General features: G+C 42.0%; 1 protein-coding gene across 1 annotated transcript in view; it reads left to right on the top strand.

Moving 5' to 3' along the window:
• LOC135708566 (uncharacterized) overlaps positions 1–27,410 on the top strand; it is a 325,441-nt gene extending 298,031 nt beyond the window's left edge. Inside the window, exon 2 of the mRNA XM_065230670.1 lies at positions 25,659–27,410. Within this exon, the coding sequence (XP_065086742.1) occupies positions 25,659–25,881 (223 nt within the window). The 3' untranslated portion in view covers positions 25,882–27,410. The remainder of the gene's footprint in view (positions 1–25,658) is intronic.
• The last annotated feature ends 202 nt before the right edge of the window (positions 27,411–27,612 follow it).

The following is a 27,612-nucleotide window of genomic DNA, read 5'->3' as shown; positions in this document are numbered from 1 at the left end:
TGTTGAAGTCACCAACTAGAACATTTTCTTTCCCATGAGCCAAATGAACCAAAATTTCTTCTTTGAACAGCTTATCCCTCTCTTTTCTGAAATTGCTCCCTGAGTGTGCGTAGATGTTGATGTAGTTAATTGAATCAATACATATTGACGTCAAACGACCATTACAATTAAGTATGATATCCGAGTATTCGACGCTGTTCCTCACTGATATTGACGATAGCCATATGGCTTTTCAAAAAACAAAAGTTCTCAAAAGATAGCTCCTGAACAAAAACAATGTCTAAATCATTATTCCATATGAAATCCCTTAACAATGCATTTTTAACGTCTGAGTTAATAGCGTTCAAATTAACCGTGGCAATGTTTCGAATAAATGACATCGATGACTAGTCGTTAGGAGGGAGCGAATAGGAAAATCTCATCCGAACTCTCAAGCACACTAACAAATCATCGCTCACACTATTCTCATCCAGTCACCAGACTACTTTCGTTCTCCACCTTTCTTACCTCCGCCCTTCATTTCACTTCGTGATCTCGATCGAGTCTCCAATGCGTCAAGCACCGGCAATTGCTTCTCCTCGACCCGTCCCTTCTTGGTTCTCGATCGGCCTCTCTTCGCTGTTTCATCACATCCCGAGCTCTCGTTGTCTGTGGATATCTGCGTTGACCGTTTCGTCGAGCTCTTACTCGCACCCGCTTCACCGTGTTGTTGGTTTGCATCGATTGACTCATTCGGTCGTGTTACGAATCGTACCTCCTTCCCATCCGGTTTCGAAGAAATTTCCTTGGTTTTCAAGGGCAACGAGGTCATCTCTAGTGTTGTTGTTAGCTCGGCATCCGTTCGAGCATTGTTCGCTTTTGCACCGGACACAATCCCGCTGTACGATACATTGTTATCCGCTGGTTTCATGGCCGCCAGCTTGGGGCAGTCAGCCTTGATATGTCCTTCCGCTTTGCAGAAAAAACACTTATTTTTCAGGCCATCGAAATAGATCCGAACTTTGAAATGCGCAATGTACAGGTTGGCTGGTATATCTTTCGCTATCTCCATATGGACACCACGAATACCACTGTAAACGCTATATCCATAGTCAGCAGGGTAACGCTCGCGAACATGTTGTCGGATTGTGCCGAACTGTCCCAGTACTGCAGCTATGTCCTTGTCCTCTGTTTCCGGTGGCAGATTAAAGATTCTCACGTACCTGAATAGTCTGCTTGCCACTTCCAGCTTGACGTAGATACATTGTCCATCGCTATATTCGAACCGGTACTGCTCCTCCATATTGCGCACAAATTGGCTAAATCCCTCGTCGTCCAGAAACTTGATGTAGAAGCAACGATCATTTTCATCTTTGTAAATGGAGTGTACATTTGCCGCTGGTATCTTCAAAATTCTTGCTGTGAACCGTAGTACATCCAAATGAACTGGTGTTTTGGCCGCATTTCCAAAAACGATTTTCAACGTGTTCTTCCTGGTTTTGTCCATTTTTAAACTATTCAGTGAATAGATTCCGATTGAAGGTTATGATCACACGAAGTGTGAAGAATAACCCAGACGTTCAGTTTGAAGAGCACTGATCACAACGCGTGTAGTCTCAACAAAGTCCGAGTGCTAACTGAGCCATAGTTCAAACACTTATCCCAAATCAAAATGAAGCACATATAAGATTAGTTGCAATACCATGTACAAAAATGATGTTTAACATTGTTTCCTGAGTAATACTTCAATGAAAACAACAATGAAAGCTTGTCACACAAATAGAAGGAGCACCGTTGGGCACTTTCTGAAATATTTCAATAGTATAATTCCCTTGCAAACGCAAATAAATCTATCTGCGTAATAATAAATAAAATAAGAGTGATTTGCGGCAAAACCCACCAGTATCGCACCCAACGTCAGTGCCTATACGTACGCGTACTACGACGTGTAGGCGACGTGTGATACTATCACTGCTAGACTAGTTCTCTCATACAGTGGTTTATCAGAGAGGGGAAGCTTAGTAATCCCCATTGCCTGCCCATGACGCCATTCTATCGCGACATGAGCCAGCAACGCCGAACATAAACCTACCGTCTCCAACACTCCACTATAAAGCATGAAATTAAGCCCGCCCACCAACAGCAAGGTGCAAAAACTAGCCAAGGGGAGGGTATTATTTATGTATTATTAATGAAATATTATTGAAAACCCCAATTCGGAAAATTTCTTGGCTTGAAATAACAAATATCTGCTTCATATATATTAAGGTTTGTCCACTGCATGATGATGCATGATTTTTTTGTTTCAATTCTTGTCGGGTGTTTTCATCACTGCGACCATTTCTCTGCTCTATTGTGATATATTCCCATTTTTTTTTTTCGATGTTTCAAGATGCCGTATCACTATTATTAAGAGTTAAACTTCGAATAAAGTGCACTGCCGTACTGGGAGTTTGTTCTTCAAATGTCAAAGGGTTGTCCCAAGCAACTCAGCTTGTCTTAAACTGGTTTACATAACTTACATATGACAATCTCAGCTGTGAAAATTTACATCTAGTCACTTATATTCAACTCATTTATAGCAAAAAAAAAAGCGCAAGAGATGGGATCTATATATATATATATATATATATATATAGCATATGTCAAGTTATATATGATTGACTTGCGCAACTAATGTATGACTATAACGCAACTACTGTTTTGAAGATGTTCTAAATGGATTCTATCTTTCCAACGAATGGCCAGGGATGGAAAATCATTTACATTCATTTCGTGCATTCATTTACATTCATTTGCCTCTAACTTTTTTCATCAACAGTGTTTGAAGGTTTTGTAGGTTTTGATATTAGCTACATCTTTTGTAAACAACTCAAATCTGTATCTCTTATGCATGATGAATCAGAGCGATAAGAACCCACCATTGTTTTTCCGTGAATGTAAATTGCATTCACTGAAAAACAATAACATGTTCTGCCAGCTCTATTTCGTCATCCATAAGAGATACAGATTTTAGTTTTTAACAAAAGTTGTAGTTCATGTCAAAAGCTACAAAAGCTTTATACATTATGTTACGGTATTCTGTTGATGAAAAAAGTTAGAGGCAAATGAATGTTAATGAATGCACGAAATGAATGTAAATGATTTTCCATCCCTGCGAATGGCATTTGTTCATTTTTCCATCATCATTATTAATTTTACTGTGCGAATAAAGTGTATAAACTGAGATGCCGTACTCAAAAACTTTTGTGCTGTTGAACATTTATGGTTAATCTTTACATTCTACTTCTAAAAAACTCATTGACTCTTAGAAAAAGCTTCTTGCAATAAATTGAAATTGGTATTGCAACTCTCAATTACTTGTTTATAACTGATTGCATTTGATGAAAACTTCCTAGCCTTATATACAACATGTTTTCATATGTTATTTTTGGAAGCATGAGTAGAACTGAAATATAACTTATTAATAACATGTTATAAATAAGTAACATCTTGTATTCATGTTTGCTCATGGTTCTAAAACTGACATATGAAAACATGTTGTATATAAGGCTAGCAAGTTTTCACCAAATACAATCGGTTATAAATGTGTTATAAACAGGTAATGTAATGCAATACCGAATTATAACTTCAAGATAACAAGTGCCTGTCAAAAAGGTTGAATACTTCACAAACAACAATACACCGGGTTTAAAACAAGATGTTTTCTAAGCAATAAATATATAACTTACTTACAACTGGGATTTGTTACATTTTTTATGAACGATGTTGCAAGTGTTACTTGGGATGATCTGAGAGGGCCGATTTGAAATAAGGCTATATATGAGGTTTATAGATGTTTTCTTTAAACTTCCTAGATTCAACATTTTCCAAAATAGTTTTCTTTTGCTTTTCTATTTAAATGTTTTTTAAACGTGCATCTTACTGTTTAAATACCGCTATAAAACTTGTCGTATACAAAATCAATCTTAGTTGAATTTTTAAAGTTATTGAAGAGATTCTGAACTTTCCAGATTGACGTAAACATTGACGGCGCCACTAAGCCGTCTCTTCACGCAGTGATTGACAGTTTCATATGAGGTATTCGGAGGTTTGTTATAAAGAAACTTGAAAACACTTGTTTATGACATCTCATAGATTAATACAACTGAAAATGTGCAGGTTGTCTTATAAGGAGTTGAAAATACATTAAAATATCACTCTGGCAATTAGATGTACGCTTTGCTGCTAACAAAACATCTTTATGACGGATCGAAAGCGTGTTGAACGAGAATATAATGTTCATGCCATTGGCAAGAACATGATAGATACATATAGCAAACCTCTTATCAAGCGGAGTTGGTCTAGTTAGGAAGTAATAAGTCTACCACGGCAAGGACCAGTGATCGAATCCCATGCTCAAGTTTTTTTTTTTATTTGTTTTTTTTTTGCCGCTGGTTATAATGATGTTTCCAAAACATGTTATAAGACCAGTATTTAGTTGTATAAGCTCCGCGTCTTGCGCTTTTTAGGTTATATAAATGTATTAAATGACGTATATTACAGTATTATTGATTCTTTACGTAAGTCATTAAAAAGTATTTTCAACTTCTTTATGACAAGCCGTGTTGCTTGGGAAAGTTCCTCGAAATTAGTACCCGCCACGTCGGCGGCTTTACCTTCGGAACGATAAATGCAAGGGAAAATATTGCTGCACTATTCGATATGGAAAAGCTACCCATAATTATTGTTGAATACGCCGAAAACGTAAGACTTTGTCTTACGTGGGTTCTTGGAATCCTCTCATTTCCATGGGATCTCAGGACACATGTATGAGGATATTTTATGAGTAAATTTATAGGGAGGATATGGGATTTCTAATGGCTTGCCACTGACGTTTATATGAGCAATGCATAGAGAGCAGCGAGCTTGCTCCGTAGAAGTCGAGTGCCTATCATGCCCATAATACTATCAAGTCGTTGAAAGAAAGTTTTGCTTCGAGCATTCTGAAAATGCTTAACCAGTTCAAAGTTGGGGACGTTATTATTAAGGAAATCTCTCCGTTAATCAGGTGAAGCTTCGGGTCCTACGAACTCCCTTGAGATGCCCAACGGATATCCCAGTAAAATTAAAGAAACTATCCGAGAAGTCTTATGAACTCGTCCGAGGTCGTTCTGCTTGCATGCTTTTCTCCATTATATTTGTTCCGAATCAGATTTCAGGGAAACCAGTCAGACATCCGGGAGGGCTCTTAAATGAGCTCGATTTCTCATACAAAATTCGTGTGAAATAATATGCCGCATCGCATCTTTTTTTTTCTCTACTGGACTTGATCCAGAACCGATTCGGAAAGAACTTGACCGGAAGATAAGAAGTCCATGTGTAATGCCAAAGGATCTGCGACGGACAAAATTTGAATTGATTCGTCACATCACATAAATCGTCGATTCCAGTGGTCAAGGCGACGGTTATTTAATGCTATTTGTTGCCCATAAAAGCATATCAGTTCCATGTGGAAAAACAGTAAACCGGGAAAAATGCTGACTTCTCCGTAGACTCTTATGGATGGGACAACCTTGTTTTGGTAATTTTCGTGATATTTTAGGAATAAAACATGTAGCTTTAAGTACACTGTTTAAAATTCTGGTAGTTTACAATCGATTCTAATGGATAACTCATTTCTGAAACAATAAATCCATATGGGACTGTTATGCATCTATGGGCAGTTTGCTACTCAAGTATTTCATATTTTGATAATTCATATCATATAAAATATTTGGCTGTTTTCCGCAAACAATTTGGCAAAAAATAAGAAGGCCATCACACTATTTGACACATTGCCTAATAAATGGAATGACAAATACAAACCAAATATTGGCCAAAGCAATTCGGAAGGGAAGTAAAGCCGTTGGTCCCGGCCCATGTGTTTTGTTGGCTGGGTGCGATATCCTACGTAGTTGTGGAAGCTGTCTTCCTGCACATACGATTGCCGTCAATGGATGGCAATCGTTGGTGGTTGGCACTAGATTGCGGAACAGAGACTGACGTTAAATAAAGGAATGACTATTTGGTAAAATATGTATGAAAATTACACCTTGGTCAAATATATTTGTCAAAATTTTCCAAATATTTACATTTTGCCAAACAGTGATATGTCAGCTTTACCCTTCTATTGCTGTGCGCTCATATGAGCAAAGAACTGCAATCATCTAACAAAAATGTAGTTTGAAACAGCGCACATAAATACAGGATTAAAATATTTGAAAAAATGTTAAATTATGCGCCCATCAGATACAAACATTTTGATTTCATATGGACCACCTTATGAAAACTCATGTGCTCTTGTGAAGACAGGTGCCTACATTTCCAAAGGCATTAAGAAACTTGTCAATTTCAGGTTACATTAGGCGATCTTAAAGCGTAGAAATATTGCTCCACCCCTAGTGATAAACACAGGTGATTGAAAAAAATATGTCTTGCATGCGAAAATTCCAAAAGAAAACATAATCCCAACATTTAAAAGTATGCCTAGAATGTGAATGCATCTGTTTTCAAACGGTTTTTACAACGTGGGACTTCAGGCCAGATTAATTATTTTCTGGAAAATTTTAAGATTTTTATTGCAGTTCTGAGAAATTTAGGAAATTCCCGAAACAATCAGGGCTATTTCGATATTTCGAATTTCGAGAACAGAAAAAATGCACTTTGCGCACGCAGAAATAAGTAAACAACTACACACAAGTTCCGAAAACTTCAGGATAATTTCGACAACTTAAGGACCATTCAATTAAGTTCAGAAAACTAATGCTTCACAGAATTTTATTTTCCTTGATTTGTTTTCCCCACCGCCCACCGCCAGGGAGGCAGCTCCCACACCTGGACCCTACCTATCGACCCATCAACTCATGAACCGGGAACCAACGGGTTTACTTCCCTTCCAAATGAAGGCATGATCAGAGCTGTTATGCCTCAGAACATCCCGGCGGTGCCGACTGGGATGGAACACAGGTCTGCTGGGGTAGGAGGTAATCACGCTTACCACTACACCACCGGCGCCGCTAACTTTACAGATTATCTAAGAACAAAGTCCGGAAAACTTTAAATAAGTGTGAATTCCAAATACTACAGGGCAGTTGAATTATTTTTGAGAACAGAGAACTTTGCGACAGGATGTCCTAGAAAATATAAGAACAGTTTATTATTGGAATAAAACAACAATATGTTAACAAACTCAAATTTATGTGTCATATATATATATATGTTTTCTATAGAATTATCTTACAATTAGATGAAAATAATCCGCAGTTCCTTTAATCGTATGCCATTGAGCGAACTTTTGATCTGACGCTGCTGCCCATGAGCTTCAGCACAGATTCCTTGGCCTTGACCAAAATAGTACTGGGCCATCATGTTGACGGATTAAGGGCCGCAGCCGCCGATTTAAACATTCTCGAACGTAAATTTCAGTGTTCATCGTCTCCTTCGACCCAAATGGCTTTGTCAACTTACCACACTCACATATCGCTTGCCAAACCATAACCTTCCAACCAAATTTTTCGGTAAAAATTGGCTTATAGACATCCTCAACTTCCTGACCATCATGGACTATGAAGTATAGGTCTTTGGTTTGACGTATGTTTCATCGTCTATGATAACACACACCAATTTTCCACACAGCAGACTATCATTTTGCTTCGGAGCCCTAGGTTTGACGGATGCGGCTTGTTTGTGACTCCGTTTCGGATTTTTCTGCTTCTTGAACGTTTTCAGCCCGTTTCTTGCCTTCGTCGTAATTTACAAATGTTCTCAGTTTTTTTGGCCAAATCTCGAACTGAGGCACTTTTCTTATTGACGAAAGCTTGGTGATCTTCTGGTCCACTTTTCGATCCATCGGTCCTGGTTTACGGCCAGATTTCGATGTGTCCTCCAAGGTAATTTCTTCACCAAACTTCCGAACTGGACTGCTCCGATACTTACTTCCTCCATTTTCGCCAACTTCCTTACTGATAGGTTGGGAATAGTGCACCATTTGTGCACGATCTGTTTACGCTTTTCCCGAGAAATGTCTCGCATTTTGATGATTTTGTAAAAAAACAAAAATGCACTTTGCGCACACAACCTTGTTTTAGCAATAAGTAAACAACAACACATATCGATGAACAGCTGACAAACTTCATCCGGGTAGAAATGGCGGCGAGTTTAAAGTTTGCTTATACTTTCTGGGACACCCTATATTAACTTTAAAAAAAAATCAGGAATTTTTGAAAAGGGAAACTTTAACAAAGTTCCGAAAGCTTCACGAAAAAATCGAAAACTTAAGGATCGTTCAATTCAGTTTAGAAAAAAATGCTGGAACTTTAGAGATTTTCCAAAAAACATTGTCCGGAAAACTACTTTAAAGAAGTAGAGAGTAGCATGCACTACAGGAAAATTTCGGGATTTTTTATGAAGTTCCAAGAGTTTCAGGAAAATTTTGAAAACTTTCCGTTGGTTCCATTGAAATGTGAAAGCAATGTGGGAGCCTTGAGCAAGTATTTGTCAGAATGTAGTGGATGATTCGAAATCTTTAGGAACGTTCAGAACTACGGGCAAGGTTTAAGATCCTTTAGATAAGTTCCGAAAGCTAAAGGGCAGGTTCTAGGCAGCTCCACTTCAGGAAAATTGCTGAAATTCAACAGAAGTTGCCAAAACATAAGTTGAGTTAAAAGATTTTCAATAAAGTTACATGAGTCTGATATTTCAGAACTGCTCGAAGTTTGGAGAAATCAGACCATGATTATTAGGAAAATTTTAGAAGTTTTAGGGATCATCTGTTAACTACAGTTACATTTCGAGAACCTTAGGGTAGTTCCATTGCAGTCAGGGAACCAGTTTAGAAAGTTTAGAGAACTTCACTGAGGTTGCAAGAGACCACTGGCGTCGGTACCATTGGTACTCAGCTTAGAAAACAAGACCAACGGAAAACAAATCAAGAAAAGAAAAAAATCACGGAGGTTCAGAAAACTGCGAGAAGTTTAAAGATCTTCAGGACAGTTTTATTAAATTCAGGGCCATTCCAGGAACAGCATCAGAAGAGCAGCAAGAAGTTGAAGAAATATTAGAGAAATTTAAGAGGGTTAGTAAAAATTGTATGAAGGAGTTTCGAGGAATGATGGAAAATACCGAGGATTTGGGAACCTCCGGGAATTATCCACTAAAGATAACTTCTGTAAAATGGTGGTATATCAGCTTCTTCCGAATCCATTAATTTCAAGTCAATTGTAGTTACTTTTAAGAAGTTCTAGTAGTTAAATGATAACCAGAAAATTAAGAGATGTCAAGAAATCAAGAAGTCTGCAGAACTTTAAGAGATTTGTAGAAACTTTCAAGTATGCTTGATCTCGATATCAAAGATATTAAGGCTTGTACTCGAAAAAAATGCACCATTTTTTATCCGTGTGTAACTTTTTTATCCGTGGGTAAAAATTGATGAAAATCTGGGTATAACTAGTTTGAAGTAAATTGTTTACATGTGCAAAATGTCATCACAATCGGTTCAGTGGTTATTGAGATGTCATCGAATCAAGAAGAAAATCGTCGGAGAATTGCGCGCCTTCATGGAAAATCCGACTGCGACCATAAGATGGATCGGAAGACAACTGGGACAGCTGACCACCCTGTGAAGGCCCGGAAGGTGTTGGATTATTTCAAGCGTAATCCGAACCTTTCGATTCGCGACGCGGCTCTGAAGGCAAAGTGTTCCGCCTGGTTCGTTCAACAAACCATGAAACGAGCTGGGCTTTGTGTATTCGAGGTCTGGAAGGCACCAAACCGGCGTGATCAACAAAACACGGCGGACAAATCCCACGCAAGAAAGCTGTATCAAGAGTGGTTAACGAAACCGATGTGTGTGGTTATGGATGACGAAACCTACATCAAGGCAGACGCAAAGCAGATACCGGGGCTGGAGTTCTACGTTGCCAAATCACGGTTTGATGTTCCGGAAGACATAAGGAAGAAGAAAGTGGACCAATATGCCAATGCGGTAAACTGAGTAATGGGTACCATCAACAGCAAAATTTACCGCACCGAGTGCCTACAGAAGCGTCTGTTGCCCTTCCTGCGGTCCCACGGAGGCGAGACATTATTTTGGCCGGACCTGGCATCATGCCATTACGTGCGATCGACGTTGGATTGGTACAGAGACAAAAACGTTGTCTTTGTACCAAAAATCGCCAACCCCCCAAATTCACCAGAGATTCATCCGGTGAAAAGATTTTGGGCCATAATGAAGGCCAAAGTTCGAAAATCGTCCAAGGTGTTTAAGAACGAGCTGGAGTTGAAGAAAGAATGGATGAAAGTGACCAAAAAGTTCGGCTCCACCATTGCACAAAATGTAATGAGGGGTCTTAAAGGAAAGGTGCGGGCTTTCAGCGATGGAAAGGAAATTGAATAAAGTAATTATGCCGAAACACAATCCATATGTATTAGTTCATTCCCTGAAGGTTTTGTCTGGTGCGTTTTTATCGAGTACAGGCCTTAAGTCATAAGTTCAGACTTTCGGATTTTAATTCAGAAAAGCACAATGAGCTTCAGGAAATTTTTGAGAAACAATACGAAGTTCCGTGAAAACCAGTTTCATTATTTTCAGGGATGTTCCGAGTATTTCGAGCAGCTCCGTTAATTAATTGCAGGAATTTTCAAGAAGTGCCGTGAGATGATAGAATATTCCAAGAATTTCAGAAATAATCATACAATTTCTAGGAAACTGTGGAGTCTTCAGAGAAGTTCTATAAAGACCAGGAAAATTGATGGATCGAAAGAAAAGTTCCAAGAATGTTTTGTAAATTTTGGAAACAAAACGATGATACCAAAATTCCAGGCAAGTCCAGAGAAGCTCAGAGAATTTTATACACAACAAACAATTATGATTTTTAAATAAGACGTAATTGAAAAACGGACTCAATATTGCATGACGTAATTCGAAAATTAACTTACTTTTAACGTTTCACAAGACGCTCATAAACGAAGACAAAGAAATGCTCGAGCAATGTAAAATAGTAAGAATGAAGACTGAAACAATGGTCTTACAACAAGCATAACATCTGCTAATGTATAGCTGTTACATTTAACTATGAAAAATAAAACACATTTTTGAACCCTAACAAGATTTTCGTGTCTGATGTTTTTCGTGTTCAACCTTTAATTGCTCACTAGGGGCAATGAAACAAATTTATGTCGGTATGTGGCCATTTTAGAACTTGAAATTTTTTTGTTTTTTTTTTCAAATAGTGGTTTTGAAATTTTTCAATAAATTGTAGCACTAAATCATCACTGAGCCGTTTTCGTGCTATGATTTATTGAAAAAGATCGAATATGCCGTTTTGAAAAATTTATCGAGTTTCAAAATCGCCGAATTCCATTTCAAAGTTGGTTCTTTGTCCCTTGTGAACAATTATGCAAAGTTTCATAGAGTTCTGAGATTTATAATCTAAAATTTGCTTATTTTTCGCTATTTGTAGGTTGGCGCCAGGCTGAATACTCGATATGACTACCATTAAACTTGTATTTGAATTCCCATTTAATTTCAAGTGTCGTATGCTGGGGTTTGGCCCAAGTCAGAACCTGATCACTTCACCGGGAGTACTACAATATTTGCAAAATGACTTTTCTAGGCAGATTCAGAAACACTACCATTGCGCTAACTTGACCGAGTTTATCAGTACTACGGTCCGATGAAAACCATGACATATCCGTCATTTATCATTCTTTCATGTCACACTATTTTTCAAACACCAGATAAACATTACGCATACCGCATACGCCGAAAGCAATCGAAACTGGTATTTTCCTCTCGCCCGCCACTGCAATAAACACATCGGCTAGTGCAGAACAGTAATTGCCACTTGAGCAAACTATTCCATTAATCACAATCATCCAACCTGCCCTACAGCTTTCGGCCATATTGTACCAACCAACCAACCAACCAACCGTGGAGCTTTTCTCACTTTATCCCACGACACCGATCGGATCGCCGAGAACTCGCCACTTCGCAACCGAAACCAAAAAGGCCCAACCAGACGGTAGCAACAAATTCTCCGCCTAAACGTTATGCAAACAAATCCTAGGAATTCGGTAGCGACACGACCTATCGCTTAACCCACAATTTTTCCAATCAATTCCGTTCGTTAAGCTCCGTTTGAGAACTGGTGCAAAAATGCCCACCGGGTGAAATGCCCGTCCGAGAGTGCAAATCCAATTCTCATTGCTATGCAGGATTGTGCCGCCCGTCCGTGTGAAACTTCGTGTCTAAGTCCTTCCTCACACTTCCTCCTGGGTAGGTCAGCATCCATGTGCCGGTTCTCGATCGATAGACAGCTTGACTGGCGTCTCTCTGGCAAGTTAAGTGATCAACAGAGTTTGTTACCCTCGCGTGGCCGGTGGTGGAGTCGTCATCAGCTGGCTGCAGCTACTACAGCACCGAGTAAAGGGTAATCGAACATCGAGATGCAAATGTGATCAACACGTCGAACGCCTTCCAGCAGAGTCAGTGCCATGCTGATGCGGAGGATTGTTCGAAGCAGCCTGGAAAAGCCTTGTTGAGAGTCTCTGCGCGATCGAGAGTGTGTGTTTTTGCAGCACAGGTGAATGATTGACACTTTACATAATCGACACTGGTTTAAGCACGGTGGGAATCTAATCCAATGCAAGTGCAGACTTTGTCAAGAGCAAGACAAGTAAATTAGCGTAAACGACTGGTGGTTATTTACGTTTAAGTTCAGACCAAAACTACTTTCAATTAATTGCTATTTCGAGGCCTAAGTAAAAAGTCTAATTGCTCGAAAACATCCAAACGAAGAGACAATTATGATTTCCCATGCGATTTCCCAAGTTACTGGTAACTTCCACCTGTAGAAGAACGATTTCTGCTCCACTCTCAGATGAAATCCTCATTAGTGTCGCCCTAAGCAATGCTCAATTTGTGACTCCCCTACAACCTGACATTACCATTCTCGAAATAAAAACTACCAAGAAGCAGTTGGTATTTATGTGATTTATTATCACAATTACGAAGCAATTAAGCGTCCCTAAATATGTATAAATATATGAAAAGCTACTTACCGATTGACTCTCCACGAACCCAATGCGCCCGTCGTCGATGCGGTGCAAAGAAACGAACCTAAGCCGATTTGTTTGCTTTCATCCACTGCACTAGGGCAATAATGGAGGCGGCGGCGCGGCGCGGAAACTGGTGGACAAAAACGACGCAAAATGTATGGCAAATCTCAATGCTCCTAATAGGGCCTAATGATCGTTTAATACGCGCGGCACCGCTTTCGGGTTGGGTTTACTCACTCGCTCCGAGTAAACGAATGGGAACCGCCGCGACGACCACAACATTCGTCACAGAGACCGTCGCGGGGGCCTACGTATGATGGAGGGACAGGTGAGCTAATCCTGAGCGCGAAATTGTTCACGCTCACGTGAAATGTTTTGGTTCGGGTTTCTTGTCTCCATTGAAGATCGTTTGTTCTTCCGAAAACTAAAGCTTCAAAGATGAATCCTGTTTACATGCTGTGATACGTTTAATAGAATGAGTAATTTTTCAACAAAGAATTTTCATTAGCTTCAGTAGATTTTAGTTATTGTTTCAAATTCAATATAGATGTCTGCCCGTTTTGAGCTTACATTCATATAATCTTCAAGAAGCTCTTTTACAAATAGGTTTAGTTTGTACAATGAATGTGTTAGTGTGAAATTTTTGCAAGCTAATGTTTAGGGTCCAATCTATTCAATAATTAAATTCTTACAATAAGCAAGCATTAATTTCATAGAATTTTTTCAAAAGTCTTACATATTCCGGTTGGGTGTACTCGTGCCTGAGAATTATCCGAATAGGTAAATATGTTGTTCAATTATTCTCAGTTCCAAGTTAATCAAATACATTAAGTTACAAATAATAGCCACATGAGTTAACTTTAAATATATTTTAAATATATTTGAAAATGCTTTCTTCAGACAGAGATTCAATCACTTCTGAAATGTTTAAAGATTATCGCATTTTTTTAGTAGAGATGGGCAAAATAATTCTTTTCACTACACGGTTCCTGCTCGTTCACTTCACTGAAAATAACTAGGGATTTTCAACAGTTCTTCCATTAGTTCAGAAAAGAGATTTTTTCAAACACTTCAAGGTTTTTAAGGCTGCTTGGAGCTTCTAACTGATCTCATATGCCTAAACTAAGCTTGTACATATTATACACGCAAACCAAAAATGAATTACATTGAATGTTAGTTGCATTTCCTATCATCCTCCGCAACGAATGGTGTAAGTTGATCTTGCAAACGACCATATCAAGAAGCATTTTATTTGTAGAATGACGCATAAACTTGTCACGATTCCCTCCAATTCCCGTTCAGCAGAAAAAGCATACGGAATATAGTATGCGAGGAAATTAGCGCTTCTTATTTGCTTTCATCCGATCTATATTCCGGAGCATGAATATAAACCTAGATTCTTACCAGGACGCTGGAGAAAGAGAGACAAGTGATTGCAAATTTGTTTGTAGACGCCAACTGAGATTCTAGAATGCTGCGAAACTGTTCGACTTCAACAGAAAAAGAATGCTAGTAGTCTCTTCGTCGCATCGATTTGGTCGATTGTAGCTGATTTTGTGACCGGAGCTGGCAAATATCATGGCCGTCATGTGACAATGAGAAAACAGGTCCTCTCACTATCACGAGACGAAACTACCTATGATTAGCTTTCTTGCCATTTTCCAATGATCAAGCACTCATGAGAATAATTCTTATGCTATTTCGACATCAACATTTCTAACTGATGTTGATGATTTTAAGCAAGTAAACGTATGTAATTGGTAGAATGAATATACTATTAAGATTTTCTCGGTAAAATTATCATTAATAGCGGTAAATGAGCTAGTAACTACGATAATCACAACACTGTCATGTTCTTTTTTTCATGATTTGTTTTCCGTCGATCTTGTTTTCCGTACTGAATACCAATGCTACCGACGCCAGGAAAGCAGCTCCTACACCTGGACCCTACCTATCGACTCATCAACTCATGGACCGGGAATATACGGTTTTACTTCCCTTCCAAAGGAAGGCGTGATCAGAGATTGAATGCCTCAGAAAATCCCGGTGACGCCGACTGGGATTGAACCCAGTCCCTAAATTCTCCATCTCATCCAAAGATCTAAAGATTTTTCGAAGGCTGAGATCTCGAAAAATTTTGTTAATTGTTTCGATTTCCCTAAATTTTTTCAAACCCATGATCTTGTTATATTTCGTAAAGTCATTCCATGATTTAATGAATTGCTTCAAGCTCGAGTACACCCAGCCCTTTTTTTACTCTATCATATTCTTCTTTTTTTCAATGCTCAAATAATACCAACCGTGATGCAACTGGTGGCGAAAAATCAGAAATGTATCATAGTAGAATATGGTACCAACATAAATTTTCTAGCTTCATTATAGAAAAATTAAATTTGTTAAAATGTAACCGCGTAAAAAAAGAGTTGGGTGTAATTTCTTTACGCTTGAGATTAAAATGTTTTTTTTTTAAACGTGGACCAGTATTTTGATTTGTGGTTTTTCTGATTACCAAACCAAAAAAAAAATATAAAGTCTAATTATCTTTCTGAATTTGACAAACTAGCCAATGGCTAAAAATCTCTCTAATGATGAACAAATAATGTCAAACCCGAAAAATGGTACTTGGTTTAAATCCAGGCGTCACATTGCGGAATTTGAATTGACCAAACTTTTTCGAAGCCGAGTGTTTGATTTATCATACTCAAATAGAAAAAAAAACGGCGCCGGTGGTGTAGTGGTAAGCGTGATTACCTTTCACCCCAGAAGGCCTGGGCTTAATCCCAGCCGGCGCCGCCGGGATGTTCTGAGGCATAACATCTCTGATCACGCCTTCCTTCGGATGGGAAGTAAAGCCGTTGGTCCCCGGTTCATGAGTTGATGGGTCGATAGGTAGGGTCCAGATGTGGGAGCTGCCTTCCTGGCACGTCGGTAGCATTGGTGCTCAGCAAATCTCGTCCCAATCTGTCAAGTGGTTATCGAGAGATGGCTTCCAAGCAAGAAGTGCTTCGACAAAAAAATATGGGAGCGGTCGTGGAAAATCCAGGCCAGTCCCCACAGGTGAATCGACAATTCAACCGTGTTCCGTGTGGTAAAATCGTTCAAGAAGACCTAGACGACCCAGCGGCGAGAAGACAGCGGAAGAAAAGCGAAGACGACAGACCCCGTGAACGCAAGGAAGGGATAGGGAGTACTTCAAACGCTATCCGAACCTTTCGATTCGGGACGTGGCCAAGAAGGTCAATTCTTCTGTCTGGTTCATCCAGTAGACAATGAAGTGGGCTGGACTTCATGTCTTCAAGGTAAGGAAGGTGCCTAACCGAAACGATGAACAGAATACGGTGGCCAAATCCCGCGCTAGGAAGCTGTACCGCGTTATGTTATGTACGACGAGATGTACATTAAAGCTGTCGCCAAGCAGATCCTTGGCAAGTGCCACCTGAATGTTCCGGAGAAGTTCCAGAAGAGGCCCAAATTAGGGGCATTTAGGCCGACATTACATCCATTTCCCCTATGCGTTTATATATTCCCTGAGAGTTTCAAAAATATCCGACTTAAAATAAATTTTTGGTGATCATTTTTGTCTGTTGCATTTTTTTTTTCAATAGCAGTCTTTAGCATGCCAGGTGAAGGAAAAAAAACACAAATTAAATGAGAACCAGTACAAACAGCAGGGAGAAAAACTAAAGCGGTCTTTGCAAGCTCGCTCTAAGCGCTCGTTAGCAGAAATTTTGAAAACGACCGCTTCATCTTCCCAAACCACCCCAAAAAGCAACAACACATTCCACCTCCTGCCAGATGATGATCAGGGCTCTGACTCAGAGGTGGGTGAGAGTAGTCGATTTGTCTTTAACGGCAACACGAGGAAGCGGTCCAAAACAAACGTCACCCAAAAACCTCGTAAGGCCTCTCGTACGGACTCTCAACCTACCTTGACAAATTTAAGAGGTAGCGGAAATGTAGCAAAACCCCCACCACCGGGATTTAAAGTCTGTAATTTTAACAAAGACTTTCCGCCACTTCCGGGATCATCTAAAACCCCAGATATCCCAGTTTTTCAGCCAGAAAAACAGCTGAATAACCAGCCAGAACATGATGCCATGTTCACGTTTTCTGGAATTGTGGAGAGCATCTTCAATATATTCAACGTCTCTGACTCAACTCGGAACATTATTAATTTAGTGCTTCCATTTGTGAAAACTCTTTTGAAGCAACTAGCTTCTAGGTGGTCCTTCCTTGCGTCGATCATATCCTTTGATGGATAATTTTCCGAATGAGGTCGGGGATATGATCTCTGTTCTTCAGTGGAACTGTAGAAGTCTTATACCGAAACTTGACACATTCAAATTTTTACTTCACAACTCACTTTGTGATGCATTTGCTCTTTGTGAAACATGGCTTTCTTCAGACACCGATCTCCGTTTCCACGATTTTAACATTATTCGCCTTGATCGAGCAGATTCGTATGGAGGGGTGCTTCTCGGGATTAATAAGCTCCATTCCTTTTATAGAATCGATCTGTCTTCCGTGACAGGCATTGAAGTTGTCGCATGTCAGGTAAATATTCGAGGTAAAAGCCTCAGTATTGCCTCAGTATATCTTCCTCCAAGAACTGCGATTTCTCGCCAAGGTTTCTCTGATATCTGCTCAGCTTTATCTGAGCCTCGGTTGATCTTAGGAGATTTTAACTCCCACGGTACAGGCTGGGGGGAACTGTACGACGACAACCGCTCAACCCTGATATACGACCTTTGCGATAACTTCAATATGACAATTCTAAACACTGGGGAAGTAACACGAGTGGCCAAACCTCCAGCAAGAGAAAGTAGATTAGACCTCTCCCTCAGTTCGAGTTCACTATCGTTGGATTGCTCGTGGAAAGTAATTCAAGATCCCTACGGTAGTGACCACTTGCTAATCAAAATTTCCATTACCAATGGTTCATCTTCCACTCGCTCGGTTAATATCGCGTACGACCTCACGAAAAACATCGACTGGCAAAAATTTGCGTCCGCGGTTGTCGGTGGTACTGATTCGGTTGAGATACTCCCTCCGCTGGATGAGTACTCCTTTTTATCGTGACTTATCGTTGACTGTGCTCTTCAAGCACAGACGAAACGCGTTCCGGGTGGTTCCGTTCGCAAACGACCTCTCACTCCGTGGTGGGATAAGGATTGCACCGACGCAAACAGCGAGAAGTCCGCCGCGTTTAAACGCTTCCGCAAACACGGTAAGGTCGAGGATTACGAGCGGTACACCGACCTCGAGAAAACTTTTAAGGGCTTGACTAAAGCCAAAAAACGCGGTTACTGGCGTCGGTTCGTCGAGACTTCCATGAGAACACTCTGGAATGTCGGCAGGAGAATGCGAAACGCGTCATCACCGGTCAACGAAGACAAGGAGTACTCAGACAATTGGATATTCAGCTTCGCGCGGAAAGTTTGCCCGGATTCGGTGTCGGTTCAAACCAACGTTCGTGATCGTCCGTCGGGTAGTAACGAAATAGATTCCCCGTTTTCGATGGTGGAATTCTCACTTGCTCTCCTCTCATGCAGCTCCAGGAATGGATAGAATCAAGTTCAACTTGCTTAAAAATCTCCCAGACGTCGTGAAGAGACGCTTGTTGAACTTATTCAATCAATTTCTGGAGCACAACATTGTTCCGGATGACTGGAGGCAAGTAAGAGTTATCGCCATTCGAAAACCCGGTAAACCCGCATCGGATTATAACTCGTACCGTCCCATCGCGATGCTGTCCTGTATACGGAAATTGTTGGAGAAAATGATTCTTTTTCGTCTAGACAAATGGGTCGAGTCGAATGGTTTACTTTCAGATACGCAATTTGGATTTCGGAGAGGCAAAGGAACGAGCGACTGTCTTGCGTTGCTTTCAACTGAAATTCAACTGGCCTATGCGCAAAAACAGCAAATGGGTTCCGTTTTCTTGGATATTAAGGGGGCTTTTGATTCTGTTTGTATCGATGTCCTTTCGGATAAACTCCACGATAGTGGGCTTTCACCAATTATGAACAACTATCTGAGCAACTTGTTGTCTGAGAAATATATGAGCTTTTCTCATGGAAACTCGACAACTTCACGAATTAGTTACATGGGTCTCCCCCCAGGGCTCATGTTTAAGCCCCCTTCTTTATAATTTTTATGTAAAAGACATTGATGGTTGTCTTGATGAAAATTGCTCGCTAAGGCAGCTTGCAGATGACGGCGTTGTGTCCGTTATAGGACCAAGTGCACCGGACCTGCAAGGACCATTGCAAGATACCTTAGACAATTTGTCTACTTGGGCTATGAAGCTGGGTATCAAATTCTCTGCGGAGAAAACTGAGTTGGTTGTTTTTTCTAGGAAGCATCATCCTGCACAGTTACAGCTTCAACTAAAGGGTAGAACAATCACTCAAAGTATATCTTTCAAGTATTTAGGTGTCTGGTTCGATTCCAAAAGCACATGGGGAAAACATATTGCGTATGTGAAACAAAAATGCCAACAAAGAATCAATTTTCTTCGTACAATTACTGGAACTTGGTGGGGAGCACACCCGGAAGATCTGATCAGGTTGTATCGAACAACCATCTTGTCGGTCCTAGAGTACGGTAGTTTCTGCTTTCAATCCGCGGCAAAAACACACATCTTGAAGCTACAACTGGTTCAATACCGTTGCCTCCGAATCGCGCTTGGCTGTATGCACTCGACGCATACGATGAGCCTCGAAGTACTCGCGGGTGTTCTCCCACTGACAGATCGTTTCGCGGAACTGTCTTTCCGGTTTCTTATCCGTTGTGAAGTAATGAACCCATTGATAATAGAAAACTTTGAGAAGCTGCTCGACCGAAATCCTCAAACAAGATTCATGAGTTTGTACTATGAGTACATGACGCTGGAGGTTGGCCCTTCTTCATTAATCTCCAATCGTGATTGCTTTCAAGCCTTCTATAGTTCCTCTGTAAATTTTGATCTGACCATGATGCAAGAAATCCATGGAATACCAGATCACCATCGGTCGATGGTTGTTCCCTCAATTTTTGCAATCAAGTACCACCATGTAAGTAACGATAAAAGATTTTTCACAGATGGGTCAACCATAAATGCTTCCACTGGATTTGGTGTATTTAATCAATTTCATAGCGCCTCTTTTAAACTGCAGAAATCATGCTCAGTATACGTTGCGGAACTCGCAGCTATATTTTACGCAGTAGAGCGAATTGCCTCACTACCTTCTGACCATTATTTTCATTCTTAGCTCATTGGAGGCTATTCGTTCAATGAGGCCGATGAAGCACTCCTCGTATTTCCTGCCTGAAATACGATCTTAACTGAGTGCTTTATCTAACTGCTCCTATACTATCACCTTAGCTTGGGTCCCATCTCATTGCTCAATTCCGGGTAATGAGAAAGCGGACTCGTTGGCTAAGGTGGGCGCTATGGAAGGCGATATTTTTGAGCGACAAATCGCCTTCAACGAATTTTTCTCCATTGCTCGTCAGCAGGTCCTCATCAGTTGGCAACACAAATGGAATGATGGTGAATTGGGAAGATGGTTACATTCTATTCTCCCACAGGTGTCGAACAAACCATGGTTCAAAGGGTTGGACATGAGCCGCGACTTTATACGCGTTATATCAAGGCTTATGTCCAATCACTGCTCGTTAGACTCGCACTTCTATCGAATTGGGCTCTCAGACAGTAATTTATGTGCGTTGTTGTTTGGTCGTGTACCCTACACCGTGTTACCTTACCTTACCAATCAGGCTAAGGCCTTGTTGTCCTCTGCTGTCCGAAGAAGTCGTCTCCACTCTACTCGATCCATGGCCACACGTCGCCAGCCTCGTAGTCTGCGAAGGGTCCGCAGGTCACCTTCTACTTGGTCGATCCACCTTGCCCGCTGCGCGCCTCTTCTTCTTGTTCCTGTTGGGTCGCTTTCTAGAACCATTTTCACTGGGTCGTCGTGCGGCATTCTTACGACGTGCCCAGCCCACCGTAGTCGCCCAATTTTTGCAATGTGGACGATGGATGGTTCTCCCAGCAGCTGGTGCAATTCGTGGTTCATTCGCCTCCTCCACGTTCCGTCATCCATCTGCACTCCACCGTAGATGGTACGCAACACCTTCCGTTCGAAAACACCAAGGGCGCGTTGGTCCTCCACGAGCATAGTCCAGGTCTCGTGGCCGTAAAGGACCACCGGTCTAATCAGCGTCTTGTAGACAGTCAACTTCGTGCGGCGGCGAATTTTATTCGACCGGAGCGTCCTCCGGAGTCCAAAGTAGGCACGATTCCCTGCCATAATGCGTCTTTGAATTTCTCTGCTGGTATCATTTTCGGCGGTCACCAGTGAGCCCAAATACACGAACTCATCGACCACCTCGATTTCGTCACCGTCAATCTGAACTCGGGGTGGGAGGCTAACATTGTCTTCCCTAGAACCTCTTGCTTTCATGTATTTTGTCTTTGATGCGTTGATGGCAAGTCCAATCCGTCTAGCTTCAGCCTTCAGTCTGATGTACGTTTCCGCCATCATCTCAAAGTTCCGTGCCATAATGTCAATGTCATCGGCGAAACCAAGGAGCTGGATGGACTTCCTGAATATCGTGCCACTCGTGTCTATCCCAGCTCTTCTGATCACACCTTCTAACGCGATGTTGAACAGCAGACACGAAAGTCCATCACCCTGCCGTAACCCCCTTCGAGATTCAAAGGGACTCGAGAGTGTCCCCGATACTCGAACAACGCACGTCACTCGATCCATCGTCGCCTTGACCAATCGCGTCAGTTTATCCGGAAATCCGTACTCGTGCATAATCTGCCATAGCTGATCTCGATCGATTGTGTCGTATGCGGATTTGAAATCGATGAACAAATGATGTGTGGGCACGTTGTATTCGCGGCATTTCTGCACAACCTGCCGAATCGCGAAAATTTGGTCCGTGGTAGCGCGGGCACCCATGAATCCCGCCTGGTATTGCCCCACGAACTCTCTTGCATATGGTGACAGACGGCGGCATAGAATTTGGGAGAGTACCTTGTAGGCGGCGCTCAGCAGTGTGATCGCGCGGTAGTTGCAGCAATCCAACTTGTCGCCCTTTTTGTAGATTGGGCATACGACACCTTCCATCCACTCCTCCGGTAATATCTCCTCCTCCCAAATCTTGGCAATTACCCAGTGCAGCGCTCTAGCCAGTGCTTCACCACCGTATTTCAATAGCTCACTTGGTAGTTGATCTACACCAGTTGCTTTGTTGTTCTTCAGCCGACCGATCTCCTCCTCAACTTCTTGAAGATCAGGGGCCGGTAGCCTGTCGTCTTCTGCGCGTGCTCCAAGGTCTGTTGCCGTGCCACCTTCGTTTTCTGCTGCTTCACCGTTGAGGTGCTCGTCATAGTACTGCTTCCACCTCTCAATCACCTCACACTCGTTCGTGAGAAGGTTACCGTCCAAGTCCTTGCACATATCGGCTTGCGGCACGTAGCCTTTGCGCGAACTATTTAGCTTCTCGTAGAACTTCCGTGTGTCGTTTACGCGGTACAGATTTTCCATCGCCTCGCGATCTCGATCTTCCTGCTGACGCTTCTTCCTTCGGAAAACCGAGTTTTGTCTGTTCCGCGCTTGTCTGTATCGCTCCACATTCAATCTCGTGCGGTGTTGCAGCATTCTCGCCCGTGCTGCATTCTTCTCCTCTACTAACAGTTTGCATTCGCCGTCAAACCAGTCATTTCTTCGGTCCGGGATTGCAGTACCTAGTGCCGCTACAGCAGTACTACCTATGGCTGAACGGATGTCCCTCCAGCCATCTTCAAGAGAAGCTGCGCCAAGCTGCTCTTCCGTGGGTAGTGCAACTTCCAGCTGCTGCGCGTAGTCCTGGGCAACTCCGGTGTCCCGTAGTTGCTCAATGTTGGGTCGTGGCGTTCGACTTCGACGTGTGTTATGCACCGTCGAGAGTTTTGAGCGCATGCATACTGCAACTAGGTAGTGGTCCGAATCTATGTTCGCACTGCGGTACGTGCGGACGTTGATAATGTCGGAGAAGAATTTCCCGTCGATTAGAACGTGATCGATTTGGTTTTCTGTGTGTTGGTCAGGTGATCTCCAGGTGGCTTTGTGGATATCCTTGCGGGGGAAAAAGGTACTTCGAACTACCATACCCCGAGAGGCTGCAAAGTTCACGCATCGTTGGCCGTTGTCGTTCGATACGGCATGCAGGCTGTTTGGCCCGATTGCCGGTCTATACATTGCCTCCCGTCCTACCTGAGCGTTCATGTCGCCGATGACGATTTTGACGTCCCGTTGCGAACAGCCGTCGTACACCTGCTCCAGCTGCGCATAGAACGCTTCTTTCTCGTCGTCGGGTCTCCCTTCGTGTGGGCAGTGCACGTTGATGATGCTGTAGTTGAAGAAACGGCCCTTAATCCTCAACTTGCACATCCTCGCGTTGATCGGCTGCCAACCAATCACGCGTTGGCGCATCTTACCCAGCACTACAAAGCCGGTTCCCAGCTCGTTGGTGGTGCCACAGCTCTGGTAGAAAGTAGCCGCTCGATGCCCGCTTTTCCATACCTTTTGTCCCGTCCAGCAAAGTTCCTGCAGTGCTACGACTTCGAAGTTGCGTGGTTGAAGTTCGTCATAGATTAACCTATCGCAACCCGGGAAGCCGAGCGATTTGCAGTTCCATGTTCCGAGTTTCCAATCGTAGTCCTTATTTCGTCGCGTAGGTCTGTGCCGATTGTTCCGATCCGTATTTCTTTCTTCGGTATTTGCAACTTTGTTTTTTTCCAGGGCGGCTTGTTGGGCCTGCCCCAACCCCCTGTCTCGCCGGGGGACCATCGTGCACAGCTCTGTTTAGAGTCCCACGCTGGCACTAGGACGGTGATCAGCCGCTCCTAACATGGAGAACAGACGCCGTTTTGAGCCGCACCTCCATGGTGAGCAGACGCTCAGGTTTGGTGAAGCATTTCCTCTATCACCGTACTATGGTTACCGCGCCAGTGTTCGCGTCGCACCTCTTCACTTTGCTATTGCCGGACTGGCAACATTGCCCAGGCTACGCCAACCAGCTGTGTCCATGTTTCAGCTGGTAGTTTTTTGTTATCATATGACTCGAGGAGGCGTGAAGTAGGAACTTGTGAGGACCAGGGCTAGGTATTCCGCTCCTTCCAGGTTGTCAACTCACCATTTTGTAACCCACCCTACACCGTGTTGCCAGATCTGATTTATCCACATCCCTCAGGGCCCGAGGAAAACAACCCGCGATACCCGTTAGAGATGTCTTGGCGAGCCGAGATCTCGACTATTTGAATTTAATTGATGTGTTTTTAAAACGGATAGATCTGAGGATTTAGTAGTTAGTGTCATCTTGTGTTCTCCCAAGTTGTTAGCTGCCCATCGGTGTACCCCCATGTTTGTCTTTTTCATCAGAGTGTCGCTTAGTTCGAGATCAAGAGCACATTGCTCTCCAAACCTTGTGTTCACAATCCTTACCCTGCCATCCATTTGTTACAATTTGTCACCCCTAACCTCGAGATAGCCGCGAGTAATCGGCCCCAGCTTTACTAACGTTAGTTTTAAGTAATTTTGTAATCTAATCAATGAATATTGGCTCCGCAAAGCTATAGCTAATGAGCCTGGAAAAATAAACGCATTATATAAAAAAAAATATGAGAACCAGTTGCAGCGGCAACTATTCTCCTACTTATCCACAAAATGATCACTACACCGTTTACACACACCAATCATAAAAGTAGTTCAGGAAATCTCATATAAAAAATTTGGAAATCTAATAGAAATATACGACTTTTAGTGAAAGTTCAGATAATTCTAGAAAAGATCAAGATAGGCTAGTTGAGATACTCCATGTTGAAATTTCGGAAAGGAAAAACAAATCACCTTACAATTTATTTTCCACAACATCGTCGCTTCCGAAATGTTTTTGTTTGTTTTTTTTTATTTGAAGATCAACAGACAAACTTCCAATTGTAAAACAAATTGCAACTTTAGTAGACAGAAGACAAATAAAAGGAGTTGAAATTGAATGTTTCGATAAGAATCAATAAAACAGTTGAAGATTTAATTATATTAAATTACTGAGTTTCTATACTAATATTTCTGCGGATACATTTAATAAAATTTTATCTTATTTAGAGCCTAGATTTAGAGCAGAGCTAGCGGCTCCGGTGGTGTGGCTTACCATTGCATGATTACCTCTCACCCCAGCAGGCCTGGGTTCAATCCCAGTCGGCGCCACCGGGACATCTCTTATCACGCCTTGCTTCGGAAGGGAAGTAAAGCCGTTGGTCCTCGGTTCATGAGTTGATGGGTCGATAGGTAGGGTCCATGTGAGGGAGCTGCCTCCCTGGCGTCAGTAGTATTGGTGCTCAGCACGGAAAACAAACCATAAGAAAAAAAAGAGCTATACATATACTTAAAAAAAACTAAACATTACACGTGGGCCTTAACACAATTTCAAACAAATTCGGACTTCAATGTGTGCTATTTTTATAATTATTGAGATTTTTGGCTATAGTTCACCTCGGCAATGCCCACCAATTTAAAGTTGCACTTTATCTAATCCAAGCTTTCCTCTCTCGTTCCTTCCCTCCTCAGGTACATCACGCCGACCGTCTTGCCCCAGGTGATAGCACCGCCGAACAAGTCCACCAGCACTGGCATCTCGCAGAAGCTCCGGGATCTGGCCACCTCGGCCGGGCTCCTGACGGCGAAACCACGACCTCCGCTCAAACCCGTCATCAAGACGCGGGGTTCCAACAGTACCGAGTTCCCGAAGAAGGTGACGTTCAGCGCTTTCGCCACCGTTCAGGTCGTTTGACCCCGGTGGTCGAACTAGTAAAAAACTAGTGCAGCAGGGAGGACCATCAACAACCCAGAACAACGAACAGACCCACACAAACCCAATCCGGTTATCACCAAGCGAATATCAATTATTTCATGCAATTATCGGAAACAATTTGTTATTCGCCCAATCGAACATGCAAAATCGACTAGACGACTGTGCGGAATGACAGCGTTAGAAGTAGAGAAATAGCAATTAATTATAGGAGCCAGCAAAAACAGATCACATTAGAACACGACAAATACACACAAACGAGTTACATGAACCCCCCCCCCCCCCCTTAGGTTCCGCACAGATTACACAAACTCACCTTCAGATCGATCGATACAAATTTCTTTCGTCACACTAGGGCCCCAACAAGAGTGCCTATTCATACCACCAGATAGCGATCGGAGTTCGGCGTTCCAAATGGGCCGATTGAGAACACATTTTCCCTCCCCTCGATTAGGCTGGTTCGGAAGCTTTCGTGTACCAGCCCAAGTCGGCTCATTTTTATCGTTTTGATTTACAAGCCATTTTAGCTTAAATACCACTGTAGAGCCCGAGGGAAAATGCTTTGCTTGAACTTGGTTACATGTGTATGCTAGAATTGTACAGAAGTCTTGAAAGGAGTGATATCTCCAGCATAAAATCTCCTTCTCCATCTAGTTCTACTTTTTTTTATTATTATTTGACTGGCACCACGCTGGTGAGTGCGCTACGGAGACCATTTCTGGATGTGTTTTGTATAAATTGTACGATTAAAGGTTTTTTTTATTTTTTTTTAGCTAGATATTGTTATTGTAGAAACCGAGTCTCGTGCCTCCGACGAGCGTGGAGCGAGGGAGTAGCAGCGGGAGGCACGAGACGAGAACCCAGGAACCAACAGCCAATTATAAGACTTAATATTTCTTACACCTCTTTTAACTGTTCGTTTTTATTTTTTATTATTTTTTTTAAACTGTAGATAGATTTGTAGCGCTAGATCGTTCGTTCAAGGAAAGAAATTAATGAAAAATTAAACAGCAGCAAACGACCGTTGACCAAATCGGAGTACACCGCGTGGCAAGAAATGTCCAAGATCTTAGATTTGAAGCCGTGCCGGCGTATTTGGAATTTGAGTTGAGTTCGCTTTGCTGCGCTCTAGGGTCATGTGTTTAGATCAGTTAGATAGTGCCAAACCAAGGTTTGGCGGCGGTCTGCTTTATTGCACCGAATGCATATTCATATGTTATTCTTCATAAAAAACAGAGAAAAGAAAATCGAAACGTCACGAAGGGAGTCTAATTCCGCTCAAGGGGGAAAGTTTTTCTACGCACAAAACAACGAAACGGGTTGCAATGACAAACAATTTAATGGTTTGCACATTCTTACCTAGCGGTGGGTGAGCGACGCACTTTTTGCTTTTATACTGACTGCTTGACCTAGCTAAGGGTTCTGGGGGAAATGATAATGTCACGTAGTTCTGGATGGGCATTATTGCGGAATGTTTATTGTTGGTTTGGATTTGGCATAAACTGCTGTTGAATAAAGCAGAGGGCGTTAAAACGGTTAACGGAACACTTATTAGCAGTTCCGTATCGAACATAGTTATTATTTTTCTGTGGTTTACGTGTAAAACACGTGTTACACTCCAAAATCTAAAAAAACACTGTTGTTAAAACTAAGACTTCTATCACCTGATGTTGGCAAAAACTAGGTCATGTTGCCGTAGATATCTCTGAACAC

The sequence above is a fragment of the Ochlerotatus camptorhynchus genome, unplaced genomic scaffold (genome assembly GCF_037179485.1).
Source record: "Ochlerotatus camptorhynchus isolate MF236.1 unplaced genomic scaffold, CSIRO-AGI_Acam_v1.1 ptg000031l, whole genome shotgun sequence".
Lineage (NCBI taxonomy): Eukaryota > Metazoa > Arthropoda > Insecta > Diptera > Culicidae > Ochlerotatus > Ochlerotatus camptorhynchus.
Note: the sequence above shows the minus strand (reverse complement) of the source record. Positions and strands in the feature narration are given on the sequence as shown.